Source organism: Chelonoidis abingdonii, chromosome 1, assembly GCF_003597395.2.
Source record: "Chelonoidis abingdonii isolate Lonesome George chromosome 1, CheloAbing_2.0, whole genome shotgun sequence".
Taxonomy (NCBI): Eukaryota; Metazoa; Chordata; order Testudines; family Testudinidae; genus Chelonoidis; species Chelonoidis abingdonii.
Window position 1 is genome coordinate 274,782,692 of NC_133769.1, and position 27,349 is coordinate 274,810,040.

At 42.6% G+C, this 27,349-nt stretch overlaps 1 protein-coding gene across 4 annotated transcripts in view; it reads left to right on the top strand.

The window, feature by feature from the left end:
* Positions 1–8,554: 8,554 nt before the first annotated feature.
* Positions 8,555–27,349, top strand: part of DZIP1 (DAZ interacting zinc finger protein 1) — a 68,862-nt gene continuing 50,067 nt past the window's right edge. For 3 of the 4 annotated variants that reach the window (XM_032785010.2, XM_032785013.2, XM_032785012.2), the window contains exons 1-6: positions 8,555–9,049; positions 13,964–14,048; positions 17,177–17,304; positions 25,015–25,176; positions 25,979–26,116; positions 26,981–27,043. In XM_032785010.2, the coding sequence (XP_032640901.1) occupies positions 8,588–9,049; positions 13,964–14,048; positions 17,177–17,304; positions 25,015–25,176; positions 25,979–26,116; positions 26,981–27,043 (1,038 nt within the window). In that variant the 5' untranslated portion in view covers positions 8,555–8,587. The remainder of the gene's footprint in view (positions 9,050–13,963; positions 14,049–17,176; positions 17,305–25,014; positions 25,177–25,978; positions 26,117–26,980; positions 27,044–27,349) is intronic. The other variant, XM_032785011.2, reaches the window with a different exon arrangement.

The following is a 27,349-nucleotide window of genomic DNA, read 5'->3' on the forward strand; positions in this document are numbered from 1 at the left end:
TGAGTTGTAAAAGGACATTAAAGACTTGTAAATTTCAGCCACCAAAGGGTTTGGGTTAACAGGCCATATTGGGGCATTGCTGAACAAGGGCCAATTTAGGGTTGCACAGGCACACCTCCAAAATGGCGGCTTAGCCTCCCTTAGCTTCTTATATGCACCACCGGTGCTGCTCATTCTGGATTCCAAAGCAGCCGCAACTCCTCCCAGCTTGGAATTATCCATAAACTTTAGAAGTTGGCTCTCTGCCATTAACCATTTGCAGTCATTTTCTGAGTGGCAAGAAAAATGTATTAAACTACAACCTTTTTTTAAGTGCGTCAATTCATAAAACCTTGATCTGCCCCTTTTTTTCTCTGAGTGGAGGAAAATCAGCAGTCAGCTTTGGGCTAAGTACCAGAAACCAAAGCCAGCTCTGCGAGACCGCTGTAGCGCGCTGAAAATGAGGGGTCTGGCGAGGAATCTCTCTGTTGCTTTAACGAGGGTGTCACAACCATCACCCTAAAAAGAGAGCTGGGGCATTGAGGGCTCTCGAGACTGAAAGGTGGTGGAGTTGTGGGGGGAGACTGCGGCTGGCTCAGTTACAACGTCTTCGCTCCTGCTCCAAGTTGATATTCCCCGCCCCCATTGCCGGGCGAGGGCTGCCCGCGCTCCCGCTGCCCCTCTCTCGGGGCGGGCTCCTCTGCCCTCCCCAGACCACCTCCGCGTTCTCCCGGCATCTGAGCGCGCAGGCCTGTCTGCACCTGAGAGCCCAGGGAGAGGCGGGAATGAAGACGGGAACGGGGAGGAGGGGTTGCTGCCAGCCCCTCTATGACATGGAGCAGGAGCCGCCGCGGGGGGGGAGGCGGCGCTGTGGGGCCGCTGGAGGTGGGCGGGGAACAGCAGGAGCAGCGCTGTCACCCCCGCAGCCCCTTCCCCTCTGCTCTCCTAGTGCAGCGGCAACTGCCCTGCCGGGCTGCAGCTACAGCGGAGGAGGCGCTGCCCGCGGACCCTGCTTGTCGCGGCCGGTACCGCCGTCTGAGGTGAGAGCAGCGAGGCGGGGGCTGGGATGCCGCCCTCCGCCTTCTCTCTCCTGTTGCGCGCGAGTACGGGTCTGCCCCCAGCTGTGACCAGCCTTCGGGCCGGGCCCGCACGTGGCAACCCCGCTGGGCTGGTTTGGGAGCTCTCGGTCCCGCCGGTCTGTCGCTGCCCTCGGGTCTTCTCCAGCCTCGGCTCTGCTGGGGCCGCACGTTGCGGGGGTCGAGCTTGGGTGTCTTTCAGCGCCCCCTGCTTTCGCTGAAGGAGGGAGCTCCGTGCAGGAGCCTCTCCAGCCAGGCCCAGACAGACTCGTCTCTCCTCCTCCTCCGCTTCCCTGTCACCCTGCCGCCTCCCTCACGCTGCCTTGGCTCGGACTAGCGGGGCGGGTTGTGAATAACTGGCTGGGTTTTCTTGGTCATTTAACCTAAAGCAGTATTTTGGAATGAGCAGGCGCGGCAGTAGCATGGGGCTTCAATCCGGATTGGGCCTTTGGGTACCACTGCAATGTAAACAGATTATTGGAGGCACAAGTCAGTGGTGCAGTTAAGTTAAAGCACGTTTCCAACCTCGTTATTGTGGATTAAAAAATACATTATGTCTTTCCAAAATTACTCTTTGGGTGCAGGAATCAATGTTCAGAACATTTACAAGGAACTGTTATTTGTTTAGTAACTAAAATAAATTTAAAATTAGCCCTTTTAGAAATGTAGCACCCAGTGTCCCTTTTTTATTTGCTTCCACTGATCTCACTGACAGAATAACAGACTTTCCCCCTGTCCTGATTGGGTCTGCCTCCCAACTGTTTACTTTCGGCTGCTAACTCCCCTATCTGAACATGTATAAGAAAGAGACCTGGAAAGGTCCCATAGCAACTCCTGATGTCTCCTTTAGTGCCTGTGTTCAAAGTTGCACTGCTTTAAATTGGTTGAAACAGCCATGCTTTAACATTGGTAGTGAAGACATACCCTTAGATAAAAGTAAGCTGGCAGAAACTTAGTTTCGACATAGGGAGGCACTAATAGTATATTAAGGGAAAGGGGGGTGATTGTTCTTCCTATCCTTCTTTCATGTAAGAAGTTTTCAATTTGGGGTGCTGCTGGATCCTCAGTGACACTTGGAAGTACAGGTGGCACTAGGTGCCCAAAGCATCATTTTACAACTGCATCTGTTTAACAAATACAGTTGTAAAATTTTAGACGGGTAAGGGGGGTGTCAGAGGGGATGGGGTGAGCATGGGGGCCCCAGGCTGGGGGTGGAGTGGGGAAGAGTCACATGGAGGGTCATGTGAGGAGGTCACCTGCCCTCCCCTTGTGTCCTCTCCACAAGTGGAGTACCAGCAAGAAAAGATTTCTACTTGCACCACTACTCACCAGAAGCACTTGTGTCGATGTAAAGTGCAGTGCACTGCTGTTAGGTGTCCCAGTATGCCAACTGCTGCCATTCTGCATAATGCCTTCTGGGACATTTTTGCAGTGTTTTGTGGGACAGAACTGATTTGTCCAGGGATCTCTCGGAGCTATGGATCAAGTTCCAGCATGCAACTCTCTTCATCCCATAATGTCGTCCATATCCAAATTTTTGTGCCTCTTTAAAATAATCCCACAAACCTGCATAGCACTCTTTTGTCTCTGCCATAAGTATGGAGCCCTCAGAGCTGTACATTTATAACCTTTGGGTGGGCTAGAGGCCTCTGCCATCTCTGACAGAAGTATGGAACCCACAGAACTGTGCACTTGTAATATCTGGGTGGGCTAGAGTTCACTTCATTGTCCTTCTCAAGTGCCTAAAAAAATGCGAATTCCCATAGAAAAGTAGCTGGAGACTCAGAATTCAATCTCTAAGCATTTTCAGCAAGGATTGCACAGGGTCAACCTCCCCACAGTCAAATCCCCAAAGAAATTAAAGAAATTAATGTAATTAAACAACAATTTTATAAAATGGTATGATAAAGAAACAAATAATTTAATTTTTACAACATAACATGGCCATTTTATAATCCACAGAGATTATTTTCACAGTTATACATAAATAAAGAAAACAAATTATAATCTCAACAATTCAATCCCCACAGAAACACAGTGAGAAGAAGAAGGGTTCCCAAAATTTAGGCTAGCTTCACCTCAGTCTCAGAGTCTTTGATCACAAAATCTATACAATCTGCTGAATCTGAAACAACATCTTCCCTCCACTTGCTTGTAGGAATCTTCATGAAATCCATGCCGACTCTTCCTTTACTAAAATCACTGTTAGGCAATCAGCTAACTGATTAACCAACCACTCAGTTAAGTGTACAGATTTAAAAAAAAAATCCAACCTCTTACAAGAAAATACAAAACTGAAAATAGCAAAATATAAATTACTCTTTCCCCATTACTACATTTAAAGAAAAGTTGGTGAATCATACTAGTTGAGACAATTTAACTAAAACAGTTTGTCTAAAATTAAAAAACACACTCAAAGTATACAATTAAAATAGAAGAAATTATTTTTCCCTCCCAATTACTTCTTTCTATAATTAACATTACCCATACTTCCCTGTTAGAGGGTTAACAATATCACTAACCTGCTGCAAAATGCTTCATGGTTAGGGGAAACAGCCTGCTTTCTGCTCTTCAGCTCAGCTTCTCCCAACTCATACAGGGCACATTGCCTTTTGTAAAGCAGCTGCCCTTATTGCTGACTCCAGCTCAGGGAACCTATTGGAGCATACCCCAAACTACCACAACCACACCCAAAATCCAGATGTTTCTGGATGTGGAGGGCTATATCTGCCTAGCAACAGTGAAGGCCCCAGACACAACTCTCTCCTACCCGAGACATGGGTCTCTTAAAGAGATATCTTCCTATTAGGCACTTGGGTTACACACTATTGTCATGAACACTGAAAATACAGGATGCAAGATTCTCCTGAATTTCCTGTACTCTCCGGACTCGCAACTACTGGGGACATGAGGATTTCTTTGAGGACAGTTTGCTGAGGGATATAGCGAAAATAATTCAAGGTTGTTGGTGGCATTCATGGAACCCTGCTTGTGGACCTGAGAACCAAAGCTGACTGCTGGTATTGCATCGTAATGCAAATGGGATGAGCAATGACTGCAGAACTTTTGGATGCAGAAGACCACATTCCTGGATCAGTGTGCCAAGCTTGCCGCAACCCTCCAGCACATGCAGAATGAGAGCTGCATTGCCAGTGGAGGAGCACGTGGTGATTGCATTCTGGAAGCTTGCAACTCCAGATTGCCACTGGTCAGTGGAAAATAATTTTGGATTTGGAAAATCCACAGTGAGGACTGATGTTGTACAGGTGTGTAGGTCCATTAATTGTATCCTGCTACATAGGACAGTGACGTTCACAATGAGCAGAGAATAGTGGATGTATAAGCAACCGTGGGGTTCCTGAACTGATGGGATGATAGATTGCATACATATCCCTATTTTGACACCAACCCACCTTGCCACAGAGTACATCAGCAAAAAGTGTTACTTTTCCATGGTTATACAACTGTTGGTGAATCTCTGGGCATGCTTCACTGATATGAAAATTGGCAAGTCAGGGAAGGTACATGACGCTCATATCTTTGAGAACATGGGACTGTCCAGAAATCCGCTGGCTTTCCTGACCAAAGATTTACCATTGGCTATACTGAAATGCCCATACTGATTCTAGAGGACCCTGCCTACATTTTGCTCCCCTGGCTCATAAAGCTATATATTGGCCACCTCAACAGCACCAAGGGAAGGTGCAGCTAGCAGCTCAGCAGATGCAGAATGACTGTTGAATGTGCTACTGGCAGATTGAAGAGACCCTGGCAGAGCTTGCCTTAGTCACTAGATTGATTCTCAGTGAGAAAAATATCCCAATGGTTATAGCTGCCTGTTTTGTCCTGCATATCTGTGAGGCAAAGGGAAAAAGCTGATGCCAAATATAGGATGAAGGTGGAGTGACTGTCTGTTGACTGTGAACAGCGAAACACAAGAACTATTAGAAGAGCTCAACATGGAGCTACGCAGTTGAGAGAGGCTTTGAGACAGCACTATAATGGTCAGATACAGTAGTGTTCTCTGGTGCACTGTTCTCTGTGCTTGGAGCTTTGGCTGTTGCTAAGAATTGTGTAATGCTTACTGTACATTTATAAATATGACTGAGTGTTTTCCTGAAGCTATGAATTATGTGGTGTTTGGTGTGCATTTACAAGTAGTTTGCTTCGAGTATCGCTATGCATTCTACAATATTTGTTGTGATGCAGTAAAGATGATGTGATTCTCCAAAAATAGAACTTCATTGAATGGAGGAGGGGAACAGCGCAGAAAACCAGTGTGGAACACCCCCCCCCCAGGTGATGCTATACACATTTTTAACATAACTTATTGGACTGAAAATTAAATATTATAAAGGAAGTAAACATGTATGTCCACTTCAGTGCACAAATGTAGATAGTTGTGGCTACACATACATGAAATGTGGTTCTCACAGGTCTATGTGTGTGAAGATGTGATTTTCCTTGCTGTCCACGGCTTGGAGTAGTAACAATGTGCCTTATAATGCCACATGGTATGTTGGAGCATAGGAGGCAGCGACCATGGAGTTCTTCAAGAACTAAATAAGGTGGAGAGTCCAAGATTTTTAAACCTGCGGGTCCATCACAGTCTGCAGCATTTGGGTTTGCAGCCTGAGAAGACTCATTATGTCCTGGTGGGATTTCTGGGTCCGTCTTCTGTCTTTTTCCATGCTGTCAGTCATATTGGCCTTCGTTCACAGTCTGATGCAGCACTAGCTTGCAGGATCTTGCAGAACATGTCCTCCTCCATCTTTCTCCTACTTATCAGGGTCAGGCATCGTGCAGATGGGAGAGGGCTCCCCTTAAGGCCACCATGCCAGAAGCTGCTGATAAAAACAGACAGATGTACTCCAGGATTTACAATCACAAGGGAAAGATAAGTTTCAAAACTCCTTTCCGTTACTCCCATAAACACTTTTAATAAGAAATGCTTATTAACACTTCAGGTTTAGAGCATCTCTTCACAGCACTGCTCTCCATCCCCAGCCACAATGAATATGGTCCACCAAGGGTGAGGTGGGAAGGATTTTCTGTTCCATTAATCTATAACATTTCAGTTCCTATTCCATGGGTATAAGTATAGGGCAATGGCACTGAATATTGGCACTATTTTCCACTGGTGTTGGTGATCTTAGCTGATATCTCACTCCTGAGCGTAACAAAAGCACAGAGAGCACAGTTGCTGACGTTCTGAACCCGCACAGGCCTGTATGCCACAAGCTGTTTACTACTATGGTGCTCGCCAAACTCATCACGGAGTGACATAAGAAAGTGCCCTATTGTGGTAGAAGAAGTAAGGCAGCCATCTGTAGAAATCTTCAGGAGAGGATTGTGGAGTATCTCCATGAAAGTTTCATCAAGATCTCTCTGATGGATAAAAAGGACATCTCTATGCACATGAAGTGCTCTACATCCCTAACCAACAGGGGAATGAAAATCAGATGCAACTCTGCCTGTTTGTTGTATTTCTGTCTCTTCTTGTACAATGAAACAATGAAAAGTCAATATCTTTGTTTTGTTAACTTGGGAATGGACTGAGTGTCATCTTTAAATTTAAATATTCTAAGGCAAAATGCATACACACATGCAAGTTCCGTTCCCCTTGATTAGGCTCATCCGCACTTAGCTGGTGGGACTGGTTAGATTGTGGCACAGTCTCAAACAGGTCCAGGCTTGTGGCATGGCTGGAGTCACCCACTGCATCTTCCCTCCTTCTCCTCCTCCTCCTTGGTGTTCACTACAGAGGTCTCTGCCTTAGGCTACTCCAAGGTATCCATAGAGGTCTGCTGGGTGCTAGTGGGATCTCCACCCAGTATGGCATGCAGTTCCTTGTAGAAGTGGCAGGTCTGCAGTGCAGTACTAGATCTATTGAGCTCCCCTTGATCCCAGCCTGGCGCACCTTCTTGTACCCCAAACCTCTCATCCCCAGCCCTACACTGGAGCCTGCACCCCCAACCAGAGCCCTCACCCCCTGCAGCACCCCAATCCCAATTTTGTGAGCATTCATGGCCCGCCATACAATTTCTATTCCCAGATGTGGCCCATGGGCCAAAAAGTTTGCCCACCCCTGCTCTATGCCATTTGGGGAGGTGGTTTTGCTGCATCACTGTAACATGGTGCTTACACTGGCTGGATACAAATTTGAGTGTAGATACATGCAGGAATAGGTTACGTCAATCTAACTTTGTAGCATAGACCAGGCCTTATTTAAACCGAAACCCTCTGTGAACATTCCTAAACTTGGTTTAATATTGATTTAACAAATGAAGTGGTTTACCCAAATTGGTTTAAAAAAAAATTACACCTTTAATTAAACCTGTGCAACTTTGAATAAAAACAAGGCCCTAATCTCATGTGTGCTCGCATGCTTTCTCTCTGTCCTTCTGCATGGCGATGTGGGTTATATTTGTGCTGTATGGGGATGCATTATACAGGGGTGTATATTGGAAATGGGAGATGTGAAACATATGACTAGTAGGTGAGGTGTACTGGAAGGGGTTGTGTGATGTTCATGGGAAGTGGCTGGAGGGGAAGAAATGTAGGATGTGTTTGTGGGGTGAATGCTACTATGTGGAATGTGTATAGGGATATAGGGGTGCCTGTGGGGATGAGGAGGGGGTAGAGAGGGGTGTGTATACAATATGAGTTGTGTAGGGGTGCCTGAGGAGGGGGTGATATGGGATGTGTTTGAAAATGACTGGAAGGATGAGAAGCTGAGGTGTATATGCCAGGGGTTGTGTATGCAGGGAGGCAAGGTGTTGGGAGGTTAGGAAGGATGATGTGGGGTATGGTGTTTGGGGAAGCGGTGGTAAGGATAGGGGTGAGATGGTCAGGGCCAGCTTTAGGAACTGTGGGGCCCGATTCTAATGTCTGGTAGCAGTCCGGGTCTTCGGCGGCACTTTGGTGGCGGGGGTCCTTCACTCACTCCAGACCCCCCCTCCACCGAAGTGCCGCCAAAGACCTGGACCACTGCTGGGTATGTAAAAAAAAATTAAAAATTTAAAAAGGCGTCTAAGGCGCGGGGCCCAATTCTGGGGAATCGGGGGAATCGGCCTAAAGCCGGCCCTGGAGGTGGTTAGGGATGGAAGAGTGAGGTGGTGAGGTGTTTGGGGATGGGGGGTGAGCGGTGTGGATAAGGGTGTGGGGGTGGGTGGGCATGTGATTGGGATAGGGGATGAGGAAGTGAAGTGTGTGTGTGTGGGGGGGTGAGGCCGTGGGGGAGGTAAAGTGTTTGGGATGGGGGATGAGGAAGTGAAGTGTGTGGAGGGGATGGGGTGAGGCTGTAGGGGTGGACAGGTGTTTGGGATGGGGAATGAGAAAGTGGAGGGGGGGGTAATATAGGAAAGAGGCAGGGGAGGTACCAGGCATCTCACTCTCGCTCTCTCCCCACAGCTGCCATAGCAACACAGCAGACACCGAAGAGGGGCTCTGGGCTCTGCAGCCCAGCTCATGGTCAGAGCCTGAGCCCCGCGCCCAGCAGTGCCTCCCTCTCCCACTGCAGCCTGGCCGGGATGGGCAGCACTGCTACGCTAGGTCCCCTGCCCACTTTCCAGTTCCGGCCACGGCACGGGAGCCCAGACTGGCGCAGGCTGAGCGCTGTAGACGTGGAGCGGGTGGCAAGCGAGCTGGACGTGGTGGCCCTGCAGGAGCACCTTGGCCACGTCACTTTCTGCAGTGCCGAGCGGCTGCTCTGCCCGCATTGCCGGGGCCCCGCCGACCCGCTGCTGCTCAAGCTGGTGCGTCTGGCGCAGCTTTCCATCGAGTACCTGCTGCACTGCCAGGAGCACCTGGGCGCCCAGCTACAGGGCCGCGAGCAGGCACTGCGGGCGGCTGACACCCGACTGGAGGAGGTGGGCAAGGAGGTGGCCCAGCGCGCCCAGGAGATGAAGCTGCTGAAGGAGGAGTGCAGGCGGCGGAAGAAGATGATCAGCACCCAGCAGATGATGCTGGAGGCTAGAGCCAGCTATCACCAGGTGAGACGCACTTATAGTCACTGCTAGCGCTCAGCCCCTCCATGGTGCAACCGCAGGGCAGGCAGGTAGGAAACACTGTCTTACCTTGGGGATATGCTCCCCCACCCCTCATGAGATCCATCAAAATACCCCGGAGGCTGCGGTTTCATTCCCAGCACTTTGGGGCCAGAATCTCATACCGCTTTAGAGAGGAAGCGTTTGATTTCCAACTAACCCTATTGACTGATGAGCTTTTTCCAGGCTCGTATTCATTTCACCATCCCGTGTGACATACCTAAAGTGAATCTGAAGCGAATGATTAGGTGAGGTGGAAGGCAGGCAAGGGAGTATAGGGAACGTTAAGTCTTAGACTCTTAAACTGTTACTTTTTCTATCAACGTCCCCATTTTTTTTTCAACAAGTATTTTGGGAATTTATTACTGCCTTAAAAGGTGTTCCAAAATTTAAAGACTATACTGGGCTGAAACTTGGCAAACATGGCCGTGGGCCAACTTTGTGTGTTTGTGTGTGTGTATTTAAAGTTCATTTAACTCTCATGAAAGATGCTCTAACCTGACACTCCTGAAGGTCAAAGTCCTGTTTATCCAAATAGTAGGTACAGCATAGGTAGGAGCAATGCAAGCTTTGCCATGCTATGCCACCAACGTGTTTCAACCCCAACTGGAGGGAACATCAGCATGTCAGTGGGCTAGGAAAAGTTTTGTTTCTAAAATGTCTTGATTAAGGAATAATTTCCATCTTAAGTTCAGTGGTCCAGTAGGAAGATATTATATTTTGTCCAAAATTCTGTATTTTTAAAAAGCAGAGTATGCTTTTTGTTGTATATTTCCCTCACTTAGGCCCCAGTCTTGTGAGGGTATCCATGCGGGCAGAATTCATTAGGACACAATGCGAATACAGGATCCTTGTGGATTCAGTTGCAGGATCAGGGCCTTAAGGAGAAGCTGCTGATGTGATTTGCATTTCAAAAGGTCTAGATGTCTTGTTTGACCAGAGCGTCTGACCTGGGTTGAAAATGAAAAGTGAGTGAGCCCCCGCATCAGTTTAATTGTAAACTCAACTGAATGTCAAGTAATCCCTTCATTGTATTTGACAGCACAAATATGTGCATGCATTCTCTTCAAAATGCATTTAGGCCATATCTGGCTGAGGGGAGCCCGGAGAAGAATCGAGCAAAATACTGGCCTTGGAGTATAGTTCATTTTCCTTCTTCTGTTCAGCCGCATTTATCTCATTATCCATTTAAGGCCATATAAAATAAAAAGCTCTTTCTCCCCCTTTTATCTCTTGGAGTAAATTATTATCTCTAAGAATTAGACAGATCTAGTGAGGGATGAGTTCAGAAGCTGATATTGAGTAATATCTGTAAAATGGAGTGAGCACTTTGGGTCTGAATGGAGGACTCCAAGTTATCTATATCTAGTATTTGTAAGTGCAGATTGACTAGTAGGCAACAATTACATATCATTTGTCCGTATCAAGCATTTGGCTGTCCTAAAGTGCCAGACAATGGGGTTTTTGCTAGTCTTGCTCAGTGTAATTCACGTTCCATGCCCATTAAAGCTTTGGCCCCTTAACGAGCAAGACTGTAAACAGTTACTTGCCTTTCTTAATGCATGTGCACTTTATTTTCGAAGTGATGTACAGTAATTGAGTTTTGAGTTTTAAGTTTAATGTCTTTAAACCACATCCAGAACAAGTGAAAACTGTAAAAATATGAACTGTCAAATGGAATTGCTATTAAGGTGTGATAATTTTAAGGCTCAAAAACTCAAATAATATCTTTCTTAATGCTGAAATGTCAGTTTTCTACTATATTTGAATTTCTCATATTTTGATGATTTTTACAAGATCTTAATATTACATAAAAGCTTTCTTGTATCTAATACTATGAAAAATAGCTTGAGGAATATTGTCACCAGTAATAGGCACATAGTATAAACCTTCCATCTGCTAGTTGTTGAATAAGAACTTGCTTCTACTACATGAGTTTAGTGCTTGAATGGATAACAGTATTTCACAGCCAATTTAATACCATAAATCATGCGCAATCTGTTACAGTGTAAAATCCCTGATGGTTCTTTGCTTTGCTGACATACTATACCTTCTCTATCTAGGTTTTGTGTCAGTACTTCCTTGCATGTATCCAACAAAATGTAACTTAATTATTAATGGTTTTAGTGGTGGTTGCAAGACATTTATATTTAATATCATACTAGCTATCAGTAGTAGAATTTCAAATTCTAGATGAGACCTGGGAATTTGACTGTAATGAACAGATTTTAAATTTGCTGAGCAAGTTTGAAATTGTCTTTTACATTCATATTACATCAGTGTGACTGACTGACTGAAGTGTGCAGTTGTAGCTCCCTTAAGCAGATTTGTGTGTTTTGAAACATATACAATAGCTAAGGATAGTTAGCCATCATACCTTATGAAAGAAATGTGGGGTTTTGAGTCACAATCTGGTTCAATCAGTTTCAACAGCTGTATATTTTGTTCATGTTTTATAGTAGGTCTTCTGTTTATCACTCTTAAAATGGGCAAAATGTACTTTAAGGATGAATTAAACAACTTTAAAAATATACCAGTAGGATCAAAATTTGATAAAATACTTATCTCCATTTATAAAAGATGAGTGTAAATGAGTGTGTTAAATGCACACCATTAGAGGCAGGACATTTTGTATAAAAAAAAAAAAGTATGTAACTCGGCACCTTACTACAGCCTCTGCTTTTATCTTTTTCCTGAAAGGTTGGGTGGGAGGCAGATTCTTGCAGGTCTGTGCTGCATGAATCAGTGAGTTTCTGCTGTATTTTGTTATTAATTTGGATCCTAATAAACAGTGCTTTTATTTATCTGCAACTGTCACCCTTTCTTGCTCCAGCTCCTCCTCCCTATTATCCTCTCCAGCATGATTCCCCCACAACTCTACTTTTCCTTATGTCATTCCCTGTCTAAGTGTCCTGAAAAGCAGTAATGCTAAAAAAAAATCTAAGGATAGTAGGTTTCTGCAAATTTCATCAGAGTTTTCAGTATAATATGGGAAGGAAACAAAAAGTCAGTGCAGTTTTGGGTTGCAAATGTTGCATCCTGGGATGGGCACTAATAAATCTTTACATAGCTCTGGCACCATCACACCTAGATGTGCCTTTAATTTCTGGGAATTTCATTAATTCGGAGGAATGCGGATGAGCTACAGAAGACCTTTGAGGGTTGGGGAGATTGATTTATGAGAAAAGGCTAGGCCCCTGATCCTGTATTAGAATCTGCAAAAATCAATGGGACTCCTCATTATTGGAACCTGATGCAGGATCAGAGCTATAATAGAGATATGCCTTGACTGCCTGGTGATTAAGGTAGGGTTGCCAGGAGTTCGGTTTTCGACTGAAAAGTCTGATTACTACAGGCGGAGGAGGCAGGAGGGCGCTGGGTCATTACTCACGCCAGCCCCTACTCAGTCCGGGCCGCCTCCTACCTGCATTGGGAGACTGCAACTCCCAGCCTGGCTCCGCGGGTGAGTCCTTCCTGACCCAGGCAGAGGGGAGAGGAGCGGGAAAGGGGAAAAGCAGTGAGTGATGGGGGAAAGGGGAAGAGAAGTGAATGGGGTATGGGTCTCAGGGGAGTGAAGAGGTGGGGCAGGGGTAGGGTCTGGGGTGGGGGAAGAGGGCAGAGTGGGGGATGTTTGGCACTCTTGCTGGAGTGTCTGTTTTTTAAATATTATAAAGTTGGCAACCCTAGATTAAGGGCTGGGGTGTGTCCCGATAACAATATGCAGAAGAGAAGAATTTTAGCATAATAAAAGAAGGTATTCATATATAATTTATCAAAAGTAGGGATGGAATCCCCCTTGCTTGGCACATTTAAAACTAGACTCCACAAAGCAGAAGTAATCTTGCACTTACCAGATTGCCTGGATGACATATGGTATTTTATGATTCTACCTCCTCCCCTTCCCAACATGGATATAGTTTCAAAGTGTGCAATTTAATGCCAAATTTCTCCGTTCAGTTATTGTTGAGTTATATATGCTGGAGGAAGGAGAGAGAGTGTGGCAATACAATTTCACAATGGGAAAAGTACATGTATTTTTCTTTTCAGTTTGTTGAAATCCAAAATAGTGGCATGGATATTCCTCATATTTCATGTTTTTTAAAACCAAACATGGAGCATTTCAGTCCAAATGGAGATTTCATTTTACAATTAAGAGTGAGTGATAATGGGGTAATAATTTAAACTTGTTTTCCACTTTAATTATAGCATTAATTAGCAAGTGTGTTAGTGTCTTTTCTCACAATATTATTGTTAGGGAAAATAAATTGCTATTTAGCAATATGTATGCCATAGGGTAAATATTAGTCATGTTTTGCAGCATTAGCAATTTGTATTCTAAATAAGGCTGTATCTATGTGTGACGTTTTGCGGTTTTAACCTTTATAAGCTCAGTAACATTTGTAACAGGCAGGTCAGCTTAACCCTTGCTAGGGAATACGCTGGCCTCCACTTGTGCACAAGTGAATAATCAATAAAGGTGCCTCAGGCTGTCTGAGCAAATCACAGAGGTGGTCTTCTTTTCCCCGACATTATCAACCATTACCTTCTCTTGAATTGAATGCCAGACATTCTCAAGTGTTTGTGATCTTATCGCTTTCTAGTGGCTTCATCTTACATAGGATATAATTCCTATCATTACTACTCAAGCTTGAATATTTCATCTGTTACCACCAGCATGCTATGTAATTTAAATTGAATAATGTTGGAATTCAAATCAGTATCACAGTGTTGCCATGTACAAGAATGGGCTCCTGTATGGAGAAATGTAATAGGCTAATTCAAAAAATGTTAACTGTCATAATTAAAAAAACCAGCACTTAATGTTGTTACCGAAAACAAATATCTATTTGTATTTTGTAGTGTCAGTTTTGTGATAAGGCTTTTATGAACTACTCCTTTCTACAAAGTCATATGCAGCGACGCCATAAAGAAGAATCTCACACTGGTGAGTACTTTCACGCTATCAGGAAAATTAAGGAGATATAGAAATACGTAAAATATATTCAGGATATGGAATTTAAGTTTTTGTGTGACCCAGAAAGAAGCCACTTGACTTATAAGCCCCTGAATGCGTTTGTACATTTGACAGTTAGACTGACCAAATGTGATATGGCAGTCATTTCACTGAAAGATTATAAATGTGGAATAGCATGCTGCCATGTTTAGAATAATTTTTCAAACTGAGTTCCTGCTGAATACCTTTGCCAGTTGCAGAATTCAGAGCCGTGGCTTCATTTGAGTATATGAAAGCTGTGACAACGTGAGTATCATTGCCAGTGAATAGGATGTACCGAGGAAAAGGAAATATTATTAAAAAGCATTGTTATCATTATGGGATCCACTCCACCTCCCCTGAAGTTAGTTAGAGTTGGATCAGGCCCACAATAAATGTATAGTGATAGTACAATGTGAAAGTTATAGGGCAACTTACGATTATTCAACCAGGGTGCCAAATTCCACAATCCAGTATAATCATCATTATTACACTACCCTATTTGGTAGATTAATATAAAATGATGTTCTTAAAAACAGGTTTCAGAGTAGTAGCCATGTTAGTCTGTATCTGCAAAAAGAACAAGAGTACTTGTGGCACGTTAGAGACTAATAAATTTATTTCAGCATAAGCTTTCATGGGCTACAGCTCACTTCTTCGGATGCATAGAATGGAACACACAGACAAGAGATATTTATACGTACAGAGAACATGAAAAGGTGGAAGTACGCATACCAACTGGAAGAGGCCAATCAATTGAGATGAGCTATCATCAGCAGGAGAAAAAAAACCTTTGAAGTGAGAATTGAGATGACCCATAGAAGGTGTGAGGAGAACTCAACATAGGGAAATAGATTCAATTAGTGTAATGACCCAACCATTCCCAGTCTCCGTTTAAACCTAAGTTAATTGTAAGTAATTTGCATATTAATTTGAGTTCAGCAGTCTCTCTTTGGAGTCTGTTTTTGAAATTTTTTTGTTGTAAAATTGCCACCTTCAAGTCTGTCACTAGTGAGTATTTGCTTCAGGTTGGGAGGCTGGCTGTAAGCGAGGACTGGCCTGTCTCCCAAGATCTGTGAGAGTACAACCGCACACCAAACAACATAAACTCGAATTAATATGCAAATTGTTCAAGGCATGTGCCCTTTGGCCTTCTGACTCACAACATTAAATATGCACAACTTAACAATACAGTATACGTGGTTATTGGTGTATGGTAAAGGCACTTTTTTCCAGCTTGCTTCAGAGGTATTTGCATGTGCAGAGTAATGCTACATTTTTATTGTCAGTATGAATGATGAATTTAGGGATTTTCTTCTCTGCCTCTTCTGCTTTGTGTCAACTGAAAATATTTATAGTGTGAAAGACATTCTTCAGATTTTTGCTTGTTTTACCCCAATATATTTTTATCACTGTGTACACTATTCATTGTTGCTGGGACCTGGTGTTCTTTAGCAATGGGAAAGGTGTTGGGGGAGGAAAGTCGGGGATGGTGAACCAGAGAGACAGGTTGGCAGTGGAGCAGGAGCAGCTGGATAGAGGTGGTCAGGAAGGAAGAGCAGCTGGGAGCAAGAAAAATGGGGTAGTGGAAGAGAGAGAGAGAGGATGGAGACAGGGTTTGAACAGTAGCCTGAGAGGCCAGTAAAATAGCAGTAGCACTGAAGGAACTGAAAGAAGATGTTGGTAAATTGGTAGAGGAAAGCAGCTGTTATATGCTTGGAAAGAGAGGTAATGGGAGGAATGGCAGAGTCAATTGAGCTGGATTCATTCTGTATTAGCAAGAAGAATTACTGTGTGAGGGGAGTGATTCAACTCTTTAAACACTTAGGGCAGGAGTCAGCAACCTCTGGCACGTGGCTTGCCAGGGTAAGCACCTTGGTGAGCCGGGCTGGTTTGTTTTCCTACCGCGTTGGCAGGTTCGACGGACCCTCAGTTCCCACTGGCCGTGGTTCGCCATCCCAGGCCCATGGGGGGGGTGGGAAGCCGCGGCCAGCACATCACTTGCCCGCGCCGCTTTCCACCATCCCCATTGGCCTGGGATGGTGAACCGCGGCCAGTGGGAGCCGCAGTTGGCCGAACCTGCCAACGTGGCAGGAAAACAAACTGCTTACCCTGGTGAGCCGCGTGCCAGAGGTTGCCGACCCCTGACTTAGGGTATGTCTACACTGCAATAAGACACTCACAGCTAGCCCATGCCAGCTGACTTGGGCTTGTGGGGCTCGGGCTAAGGGGCTATTTAATTGTAGTACTGATGTTCAGGCTCAGGCTGGAGTCTGGGCTCTAGGACTCTCCCACCTCATAGGGTCTTAGAGCCCTGTCTCCAGCCCAAGCCTGAACATCTACATGGCAATTAAACATCCCCTTAGACTGAGCTCCTTAGCCAGAGTCAGCTGGCATGGGCCAGCTGTGGGTTTTTAATTGCTGTGTAGACAGATGCACAGTTATTCCCATTGTTCTGCTATGTACTCAGATACTGCAGTGATGGGCAAACTTATAAAAACCTATATAGATTGATACATTTTTGAGTGTACATTTTAAACAAATTTTTTGACAGTGACCCTTAAAATGAAATTCTGGGAACAGAAGTTTCACCTATCTAATTCTAAAGAAATCCAAAGTTGTATCACTGTATGGACTGAAAAAGAAAGTAAGTTTAACTAATTAACATCCTCTAGTGAATCTTGCAGAATTATATATTTGGGAGTCATGCCTGTCATTCCTTCTTTGACCTTCTGTCCCTTATATTCCTATAAAACATGTTGAAATTAGATTATATTATCTATGTTAGATTAGTTCATTTTTATATTAAATATTTCATAAACTTATTTCACATGCTATATTTTCAATAAGACGATGGCTGTTAATCTATGGCCTGTGGAGCTTATTCTAGTAGTCCAGAGAATGTATTATTTTGAGAAGCAATCTGTGAAGAATTGTGATATTGGGAAGAGAGATGATCTGTGAGAGTAGTGGTTCACAGAATGAAAAGGTTGGAGAAGCATTGAAGAAAGACACGTGTGGCAAAAATCACATTTCCCAGAAATATAATTAACATTTTTCAAATGTATATTTCTTTCAAGCAGAACAAAAGAAGAAAGCACAGACAGATAAATTACAGGATGAGATCGATAAATTGAAGGAGCAGTTACAGCTCACCAAGTCCCTCCTAGAAGCTGAACAACAAGCTCACATGGCCAGATTTTCTAAGGTAGTATATATTAAGTGTTAACAACATCCTACAAAAATCAGTATTCTGGACTGTGTTCACTGACCATGTAGCTCGCAAACGAGGTGAATAGAACTTAATGAAAACTTAAATAAAATTTTTCTGTTTAGCGGCATTGCTCCTGTGCCACATCAGCATCAGGTACAGGCCCTCCTGCAATTTTAAAAGCCCTGTTTGTTACCTTCCACTATCCCTTCTTGTATATATTTTGGAACCAATAGGAAAGGCACTGCGACTATTAGCGCCTGGAAGTCATCAGAATGGCAAAAAGCTCTTATTGGAGCAGAATGCAGAATATTATAATATTTATCATTTAAAATGCACCTCTACCCGCTATAACGTGGTTGTGGGGAGCCAAAGATCCCTACCGCATTATAGCTGAAACCCTGTTATATCGGGGTAGGGGCGGCAGGGCTCCAGCGGTGATTTGAAGAGCTCCGGGCTCCAGCTGCTGCGGGGAGCCCCAGGCCCTTTAAATTGCCGGTGAGCCCTGCTGCCGCAGCCCCAGGGTAGCAGCAGCAGGGCTCCAGCGGGTGATTTAAAGGGCCTGAGGCTCCCCGCAGCAGCCAGAGCCGCAGACTCTTTAAAGTGCCACCGGAGCCCCGCTGCTACTGCGCTATATGCGAACCCGTATTATATCGGGTCATGTTATAATGGGGTAGAGAGGTATCATATAATGCCTAGACACTATGGTGATTTGGCACTTTCTAGATACTGCTCTGTATGTTTAAATGATGGTTTGTAAACAGTAAGATGTTCCTTGCCATGAGAACTTCAGTCTAACGTAGGCAAGACATGAGATAACAAGTTAAGGAAGGGAGAGTGAGAAGAGGGTAATGGTGAGAAAATGCAAGGAATATCACTTCAACTTGTGTGTTAGCCTTTGAACCCTAGGTAAGTAGCCAAAGGCCTTCAGTAACCTGAAGCAGTAGGTAGCCTCAGCCATTGTGGAGGGTTGACAAGATATGAAGCAAAAGTGGAAAGTGAAAAAATTTAAAAGCAGTAATATTGCTCTAGTGGGTAGTTACATGCAAAGGCTTTATTTTATTACTGTTGTTATTAATTTGAATTGCAGTGGCATCTATAAGTGGGGAAGAGAGGATAGGTGTAACAAAAATAAAAAGATAATGTGATTACATAGTTAAGCTACTGCACAACTTGATCATTTCTTGATCACGGCTTGATGGTTCCAAATCATCTTGCAATTTTTGTTTCTTTTCAAATAAATAAAATCAGCTATCCTGTCAATATCACAAGAGAGATGAGTTTTTAGAATGGATTTTAAGGAGGAGAGGATATAGGCCTAACAGATAACTTCAAAGAGTACATTCTATGAATAAAGGCAGTATGGAGCTGGTTTTTAAGTAAGACAGATTTAGTTAAAGACCAATCTTGATCTAAATGTTATAAATGTAATTGAATTTTAAAACTGCATTGTAAATTGTCACACTTTTCTAATATTTTGGTAACTTTCTTCTGCATAGCATGGTTATAAAGTTCCCTTTACTTCTACTGCTGACCTCACAGTAGAAACCATTGTTGTTTCCTAAAAGAGGCTATGCGCAAGCAACAAGGGGAGAGCAGCCCTTGATGCTGAAAAATGTTTAATGCAAATAGAAGAATCAAAGGGAGACTCTCTCATGGAGTCAAAAAGACCAGCTGCCAGCTGTTTTCAAAAGACCCAGAGCTGGCTTGGGGAGTGAGTAGCTAACTGGTTGTCTCCTGCATTGTTCCCAGTGTTGGAGCCTTCTGTCCCTGCAAATGGTTGTATACCTGTGAGATACTTGTCCTCTCCTCTCTGCAGTAGCATACAGGAACCAGTGGAACAGGTGCTTGGAAGTTTATGCAGTGTAGGTGGATTTCTTTACACTGGTTTACATTCCCTATTTGCCATACCAGCTGTAAGTCTCCGATGCCCTGGGTGTTTTGCTCCCCAGCTCTTTATGCAAGTTGGGGGTCTATGCATAGATGTAGGTTATTTCAAACCTTCTTTCTCTAACTCCAAGGAATCCCTTCCCCTTTACTGTACTGTAGCAATAGGTATGTATATCTACACAACAGCTGGGAGGTGTAATTCTCAGCTTGCACACCTACTAATTGAGCTAGTGCCTAAAGATAGCATTGTGACTGCAGTGGCTCGGGCTAGCTGCCGAATATGTACCCAGGGTTTCAGGCAGGATTGTGTTCAGGCTGCTATCCAAGCTGCTGCCGGTTGCAGTCCTACCATCCTGCTATTTTTAGGTGCTAGCTCGAGCAGAGCTAATGTGTACATTTAACTGAGCTGGGAATTGTTAGAAGAAAGAGCAAGTTGACCCAGAGGCGGATATGAGTACAGGCTTCTTTATTGCGATACTTGTTCCCCTGGACCCAATTGTCCAGTAAGCACTGAATTAGTTACAGCACATTCTTTTTGTTTGTTAATATGTACACTCCGACATCCGTTACAGCACGTTATGTTTAAATAATAAAAACACCCATTTTGTTAGTAAACTCATCCTATCTGTGCACAGCATTACACATATTACACAGGCATTTTACCTTGAAAATACATTTCTTTGCAACAATTTGGTGCCACAAATCTTCCTGGTCAGCAATTCTCAGGGGAGGTAGGAAGGGGCCATAAGCCAGGGTTTGTTTATGTAGCTGGGAAAGGAAGGGAGGAGGAGATAACACTGCTTTACCCAAAAGGTGTCCTTTAGATCCCCACATTTCTTATGTAGCTGCAACATTTATCAATTCTTACAAGCAACAGGGAAGGGCAAAATATGGCAACTTATTTATTAAACAAAGAACTACAGCCTTCTTATGCCTTTGTCCCCTAATGCCATGTCAGCACATTAGCAGCTTCCCAGGTTTCTACTTAACCCCTACATATCCCAGCAGGAATTAAACCTATCAGCTGCTGAGTAGACATACCCTTTGAAGCATGTCTACACTATCACTTTTGTCGGTATAGCTTATGTCGCTCGGGGTGTGAAAAAACAGTTACTCCAGTTACTTACAACTTACAACAGTTAAGTTACTCCAACAGAAATGCCGGTGTAAACAGTGCTATGTCGACGAGAGAGCTCTTTCCCATCAGCATAGAGCTGCTACACGAGCACTCTTACAGCTGCTCTAGCCCTATGGTTGCAATGAGACTTTTTAAATGGGACTGTGTAACTGTGTTAGGCATATCTGCCTGAGTCTGCAGACAGCCTGAAACAATAGCTCTGGAGATATGTGAACTGCCCCATTTAGCTCTGAAATTCAATGGCAATAGTTTAAAATGTCATTGTTGATAACTATTTCCTGCTATAATGTGTTTATCTTGCAACCCCAAATTATCTCCTATGCCTTCCCAAGTGCCAGAAGCTCCATCTGTCTTTTGCTTAAGCATTCAGGTTCCCCTGAGAACTTCTAGAATGTAGTTTTCTATGTTTGGTACAAAATTCTGCAGTGTACAAAAAAACTGAATATGTAAGGGGCAGCAATGAAATATGTCATTGTTAATAACACATTAAATAGCACCAGTGATACTGATTGGATAGTATGATTTGTTTTGATTTAAAATTAATAGTACTTCATTTAAAAAAAAATTACTTGAAACTGCAGCAAAATTTCCAGTCTGTCATATCAGAATACTTCAGAAACAACAGTTGTGGGTTTTCCTGTATAATTAAGTCAATCCTATTACAAAGCATGTGGGACCTTAACTTAATGACGCTCCCAATATGTATTTAATAACATCATATCTATAGATAAACATTTAACAAAAATGTTAGCTATTCAGCTCCCTGTTTGTTTATACCTTTGAAACAAGGACAGTTAGGCAGAGTAATACTGAGAAAGCAAAGTTGCATTTGATATGTAAGGCACAAGGATAGTGAGCAGAATAACAGAACGTATCCAGATTTGTTGAATAATTTTACCCACCTCAGTAAAATTCACCCAACTATACTAACAAAACTAGAAACTTTCTGGTGGAAGGAAGCTACTTAATAAAAAGCAAGAGAAATGGGTTAAAATAAGCTTTATGCCCTGAAGGTGGCAGTATAGTTTCCATGATGCTGCGTATGCCAGATGTGTGTCCTCTCTTTCGTTACTCTGCCAGGTGACAGCCAATCCAGAATGAAGATGTCTGTGTCCATCCCTGATTCCATCTGTAGGCTCACAAGAACTTGCCCAGGTATCATGCCCCTGCTGGGTAGCTGAAGCTGGCATCTTTTCTGTGAAGTAATATCTTAATTTCTGGGCCTTAGATGGCACAGAGTTCCTGTGGAGCAGAAGAAGCAATATGAAAGCCTAAAAATACGATGGAGGAAAGGGAAGAAATCCCCTTCCTGCTTAGCTCCAGTACTGCCCTAATAGTAAGCTTGTTCTGCTCAGAGTGTGCCGCCCCACACCCAACTTTCATGTGGAGGTCTGACAATCCATAATGAGTGGGAACAGAAGTAACTCTGAACTAGGGGCCTGCATCCCACTCCAGTAGCCCCCCCCTCCCCCACTTACACCAGAGGAGTGAGAGGGTCTGCCCAGCACGATCCAGATCTTATGAAATCAGAGACCCTTATTTCTGAGGAGTAGTTCTAGGATATCAGCAGCATGGAGGTAAGGGACTTCCAGTCCTTCTCAGGGCTTCCCCCACATTATTCATATCTAACAGCGACCTCAAGGTGAATTCATCAGCCTTGAAACTGTCCTTGTTAGTATAGAAGAACAGAGAACTTTGTGGTATGTACAGTACCCGAAGAACAAACTTTTTTCGTTATGAGAGGTTTCTGCCCTTTATACTGTCCTTGCAGTCATTGCCTTGATATCCCCTACAAGAATGTATTGGAGGGCACTTGGCCGCTAACAACTCTGAGCCCACCAGTTTTTCATATACAGTAAGCACTGAAAAGCTATCAGACGGCCATTGTTCTTTTGATCACTATTCTCCTAGTACTCTGTTAAAAATAATTACTTTAAGTTAAAAGTCTGTATAAGCCATTATCAAGCCTGAGATTTCAAGTTCCCCTTTCCTTACAATCTGTATATATGAGTGACAACTGTGTTTACTGATAGCCAGAGTTACCCTGTTTAGCCCAATTCTTTTGTATATTTATTTTAAAATTGTTATTTTTCTCACTTAAAGTTGTGAGGGCAGCTTGCGCAAGCTTTTGCTGTAAAAATGTGGATTTCGTAGGACTCCACATCAAGGGAACGATGATTACTCACTGCCATTATTTTTGCTTTTATTTTGCTGGTTCTGATGGATGGTTACTTGTTTTTCTCTGGTAATGTGGTTCATTTATATTGGGTTATAATTTGCTTGATAACATAGTAACAATTAAGGTGACCAGATGAGAGGAAGAAAATATCGGGACATGTGGGGAGCGGGGTCGCCGGCAGAGCGAAAAAAAAAAAAAAAAAAGCAGAGTGCTACCGGCAGATTCAAAAAAAAAAGAAAAAGCCGAGTACTGCCGGCAGAGCAAAAAAAAGGAGTACCATGAAATATCGGGACAAATCGAGTCCTGACCAAAGATCGGTCGGGACGCGGGACAAACGCCTAAATATCAGGATGGCCCCGATTTTATCGAGACGTCTGGTCACCCTAGTAACGATTGAACCTACAGAGTCATAGAATCATAGAATTCTGGAAGGGACCTCGAGAGGTCATCTAGTCCAGTCCCCTGCATTCATGGCAGGACTAAGTATTATATCAGGGATTGTCAATCTTCGGCACGCGGCCTGTCAGGGAAATTCGCTGGTGGGCCGGGACAGTTTATTTACCTGCAGCGTCCGCAGGTTCGGCCAATTGTAGCTCCCACTGGCCACGGTTCGCTGTTCAAGGCCAGCAGGGCAGCCAGCACATCCCTGGGCCCGCACTGCTTCCCGCAGTCCCCATTGGCCTGGAACGGCAAACCGCAGCCAGTGGGAGCTGTGATCGGCCGAACCTGTGGACATTGCAGGTAAACAATCCCAGCCCACCAGCAAATTTCCCTAACAGGCTGCATGCCAAAGGTTGCTGATCCCTGTATTATACAGACCATCCCTGGCAGGTGTTTGTCTAACCTGCTCTTAAAATCTCCAGTGATGGAGATTCCACAGCCTCCCTAGGCAATTTATTCCAGTGTTTAACCACCCTGACAGTTAGGAAGTTTTTCCTAATGTCCAACCCAAACCTCCCTTGCTGCAATTTAAGCCCATTGCTTCTTGTCCTATCCTCAGAGGTTAAGGAGAACAATTTTTCGCCCTCCTCCTTCTAACAACCTTTTATGTACTTGAAAACTGTTATCATGTCCTCTCTCAGTCTTCTCTTCTCCAGACTAAACAAATCCAGTTTTTTCAATTTTCCCTCATAGATCATGTTTTCTAGACCTTCAGTCATTTATGTTGCTCTTCTCTGGACTTTCTCCAATTTGTCCACATCTTTCCAGAAATGTGGTGCCCAGAACTGGACACGGTACTCCAGTTGAGGCCTAACTGGAGTACTGTAGAATGGAAGAATTCCTTCTTGTATCTTGCTTATAATACTTCAACTAATACATCCCAGAATGTTGTTTGCTTTTTTTTTGCAACCATGCTACTTTGCTGACTCATATTTAGCTTACTTTAAGGTCAGAAGCGACCGCCAAATTATCTAGTCTGACCTCCTGTATATCACAAGCCACCAGTATCAGCCAATACCCATATAATAACCCCAACCACTGAAATTAGACCAACTCATTAGAGACCACGGGCAGAGAAAAGGAGGGGCCAAGGTGCACCAGTGCAAGAGGCAGATGCAGTGGCAGGGAATTGACCAAGTGAGATATACCCAGATAATACCAGCAAGTAACTCGCACTCCATGCTGCAAGGGAAGGTGAAACCCCCCCAAGGTTCCTGCCAGTCGGAGCTGGGGAAAAATTCCTTCCCAACCCCACATATCGTGATCAGTTAGACTCTGAGCAAGTAAGCAAGAACCAGACAGGTAATATGAATATATTTTTTTTCAAGTCTGTAAATTATGCAGATTGGTCAGGCTTTGTAGACTTAAACTTTTGTGGTTCTTTTTGTTTTTTAACTTGTATTAATTTCAATATATTTGAAGGAAATGGGCCTTCGTTTTTAGGCAGAACTTCCCATTGACTTATTCAGACAAGAGTTAAGTACAGCATGAGTGATAAATGCAAAACAAAAGCTTACAGGTTGAGGGTTAAGAGAGGAATGTGATGTAATATTTAGGCAAAATTCCTTTATATCAGGAGTCTGCTACCTTTCAGAAGTGGTGTGCCAAGTCTTCATTTATTCACTCTAATTTAAAGTATTGTGTGCCAATAATACAGTTGAAGGTTTTTAGAAGGTCTCTTTCTGTAAGTCTAGAATTAAACTATTGTTGTATGTAAAGTAAATAAGGTTTTTAAAATGTTTAAGAAGCTTCATTTAAAATTAAACTAAAATGCAGAGCCCCCTGGACCAGTGCTTGCCATAGGTTGCCTACTCCGCTTTATATACACAAGTGCTTGTAGGAGCTGCAATTGTTTATTTAGAGAAGGGAAAAATACTGGGTTCAAATAATTGGTTTCACTCAGAAGTTCTGCTTAAAAATTGATGTCACAGTATTTTATGGAAGTTACCATTTGGCTCATATAGGTTACCCTAACCTTTGCCATTTTTAATGTTGCATTGTTTTGTATGTGAGAACAGAGTGAGAGAATGCTTAGAGTAACATTTTAAAATAATTTCAGGAATATGAACATCAAAGATCAAAAGAAGAAGAAATTCTGCAATCTTTTCGTAAATGGAAAGAGGAAGAAAAAGAGAAATTGGCTGATGAAATAGAGAAAGTAAAAGAGATGTTTATGAAGGAGTTTAAAGAATTAGCTACAAAGAACACTGCATTAGAAAATGTAAGTGATTTAAATATGGAATTTCTGTTAATATTGTCTGTAATGAACTGATCTTGGTTTATTATTTGAAACATATAATAAGATACTTAGCTTTTATATAATGCTTTTCATCAGCAGATCTCAAAGTCCTTTACAAAGGAGGTCAGTATCATGATGTTAACATTATAAGAGCTGTTCTTATATAAAACTTAAAAAATATTAGTTAATTAATTAATGGTTATATTCTGGTATTGTCTCCTTAATTCAAAAATGTTTTCAGTTCTTTAGTGAATTGCACTTATTTGTATGAAGGAATCCTGCCTACAAGTTACATGTTACTCTTTTCTTAATCCTGAACCACTGAGTTCTTGTTTTGCAATTGGTTAGTATTTTATTATTACTGTCTGGAGGCATGTACCAAGTTTAGGTGATTATGCGTGACATAGAAAAGAAGGAACAGTTTCCGTAGCAAGGTCTTGAGAGACTAGAACTGCATGGGGTGATGTCACAAAGATTAAAAGTTGTATTTCCAAGTGTTCTGATGATGGCTGAATCTGTGAGTGTCCAGTCACATCAGAAAAGCAATGTGCGTGAATTTAATAGAACTGCTTTTAGTTTGTTGGTACTAGTTCCTAACCTGCATCCTTGTAATCACAGTAAAACTGATAAATTTTTACTGCTTAGAAACATTTGTTGAGAGAGTCTGATGCATACACCAACTCTTTAAACAGTTGTAATTTAAACTAAATTGTATATTAAACTGCAATCCTATAATTATTTCTTGACTATATGCTGGATTTTTAACAGATATTTTTCCTCTTAGCAGTTGTTAGAATTACAGAAGTCCAATATTCAACTGAAATCCAATTTAGGCACTTTGAAAGACAGCCATGAATTTACAGAAGAGAGACCTCAGAGTGATCAGGATTATCAAAATATGATGCAACTTCTTGAAAAACAGGTAGTATTCTGATGTAAAGATGAATATACAATATAGTGATCTCTACTGCTAGTCTTTGTGTTTGTACTTCTACAAATAAGAATGTAAAATTCAGAGTAAATTTCCTGTAATTCTCATTTCCTAAAGTAATTTTTTCTTTTCTGATTCACTGCTATCTACTAAATAGCATTAGTAATTTCTGTAAAGTCCCAGTGTGTCTTGCTGAAGAGGAATTTAGACACATTGGCCTGGGATTCTCACCTATGCCATATATGTTCTGGGGGGAGTTCATTGGCAGAAGGAATCATTTGTGCCTTCTTGATCCTGGTGTTGCTTTGGAAAAAATAAATTTAAAAATTGAACAAATGATAAGAAACTCTGAGATGTTAGAAAATTTTAGTGATGGGTTCTCTTCCCCTCCCCCCATTTCTTTTAGTCGAAGAAAATTCATGGTGGAATTTATTCAGTTCTTCCCACAAAGGGAAGTATACTCCATCTTTCACAAGTTAAGGTGTTTTATTTCATTGTCACTATAAACTCCATTAACCAGTGTTTGAATTTGTTATTTAGAAAAAAAACTACTCATATGTTTGTTATTAGCAAAATGAAATATATCATGGTAACTTTATATTTTGTCAACTGAGAGACAGGACTTATATGTCCAGGATCCTATGAATACATAATTTCCAGTATGATTAATAACATATAACAATTACACTCAAACATATGAGACACTTCAATTACTGTTTAAGTCATAAGGAAGGGGTTACTGAAATGCTGCAGTATTAATAATCTTTTATGCTGATATAATGTAATTCAGCTTCATTATTAACCAATTTTTAATACAAACAAAATCTTTTAAATGAACATTTATGTTCATTATAGGAGAGTAAGTGGACTTCCAGAATACAAGCCCTCCATCAAGAACATGAAAAAGAAAGGTGCCAGGTAAGATTGCATAGCAATGTGCTTAGACCAAATACCTATTTTTAAGCCAGTGAAATAAAAGCAAACACCACACTCTCTCAATGCCGCTAATACAGTTTGCAACATCTGGTAGATTAGAAATCCTAGATATTCAGAATTTATGTTCAAAATACATTCTTTTAGTATATAGCATTATTTATTATTTCTCTATTTCTTTTACGGTAGAGCCCAGAGATAGCAGTCAGGATCAGGTCCTGCTGTTAAAGAACCTGCAGAAACACAGGGAGACTCAGTCCATGCCCTGAAGAGTTTAACATTTTTTCAGCT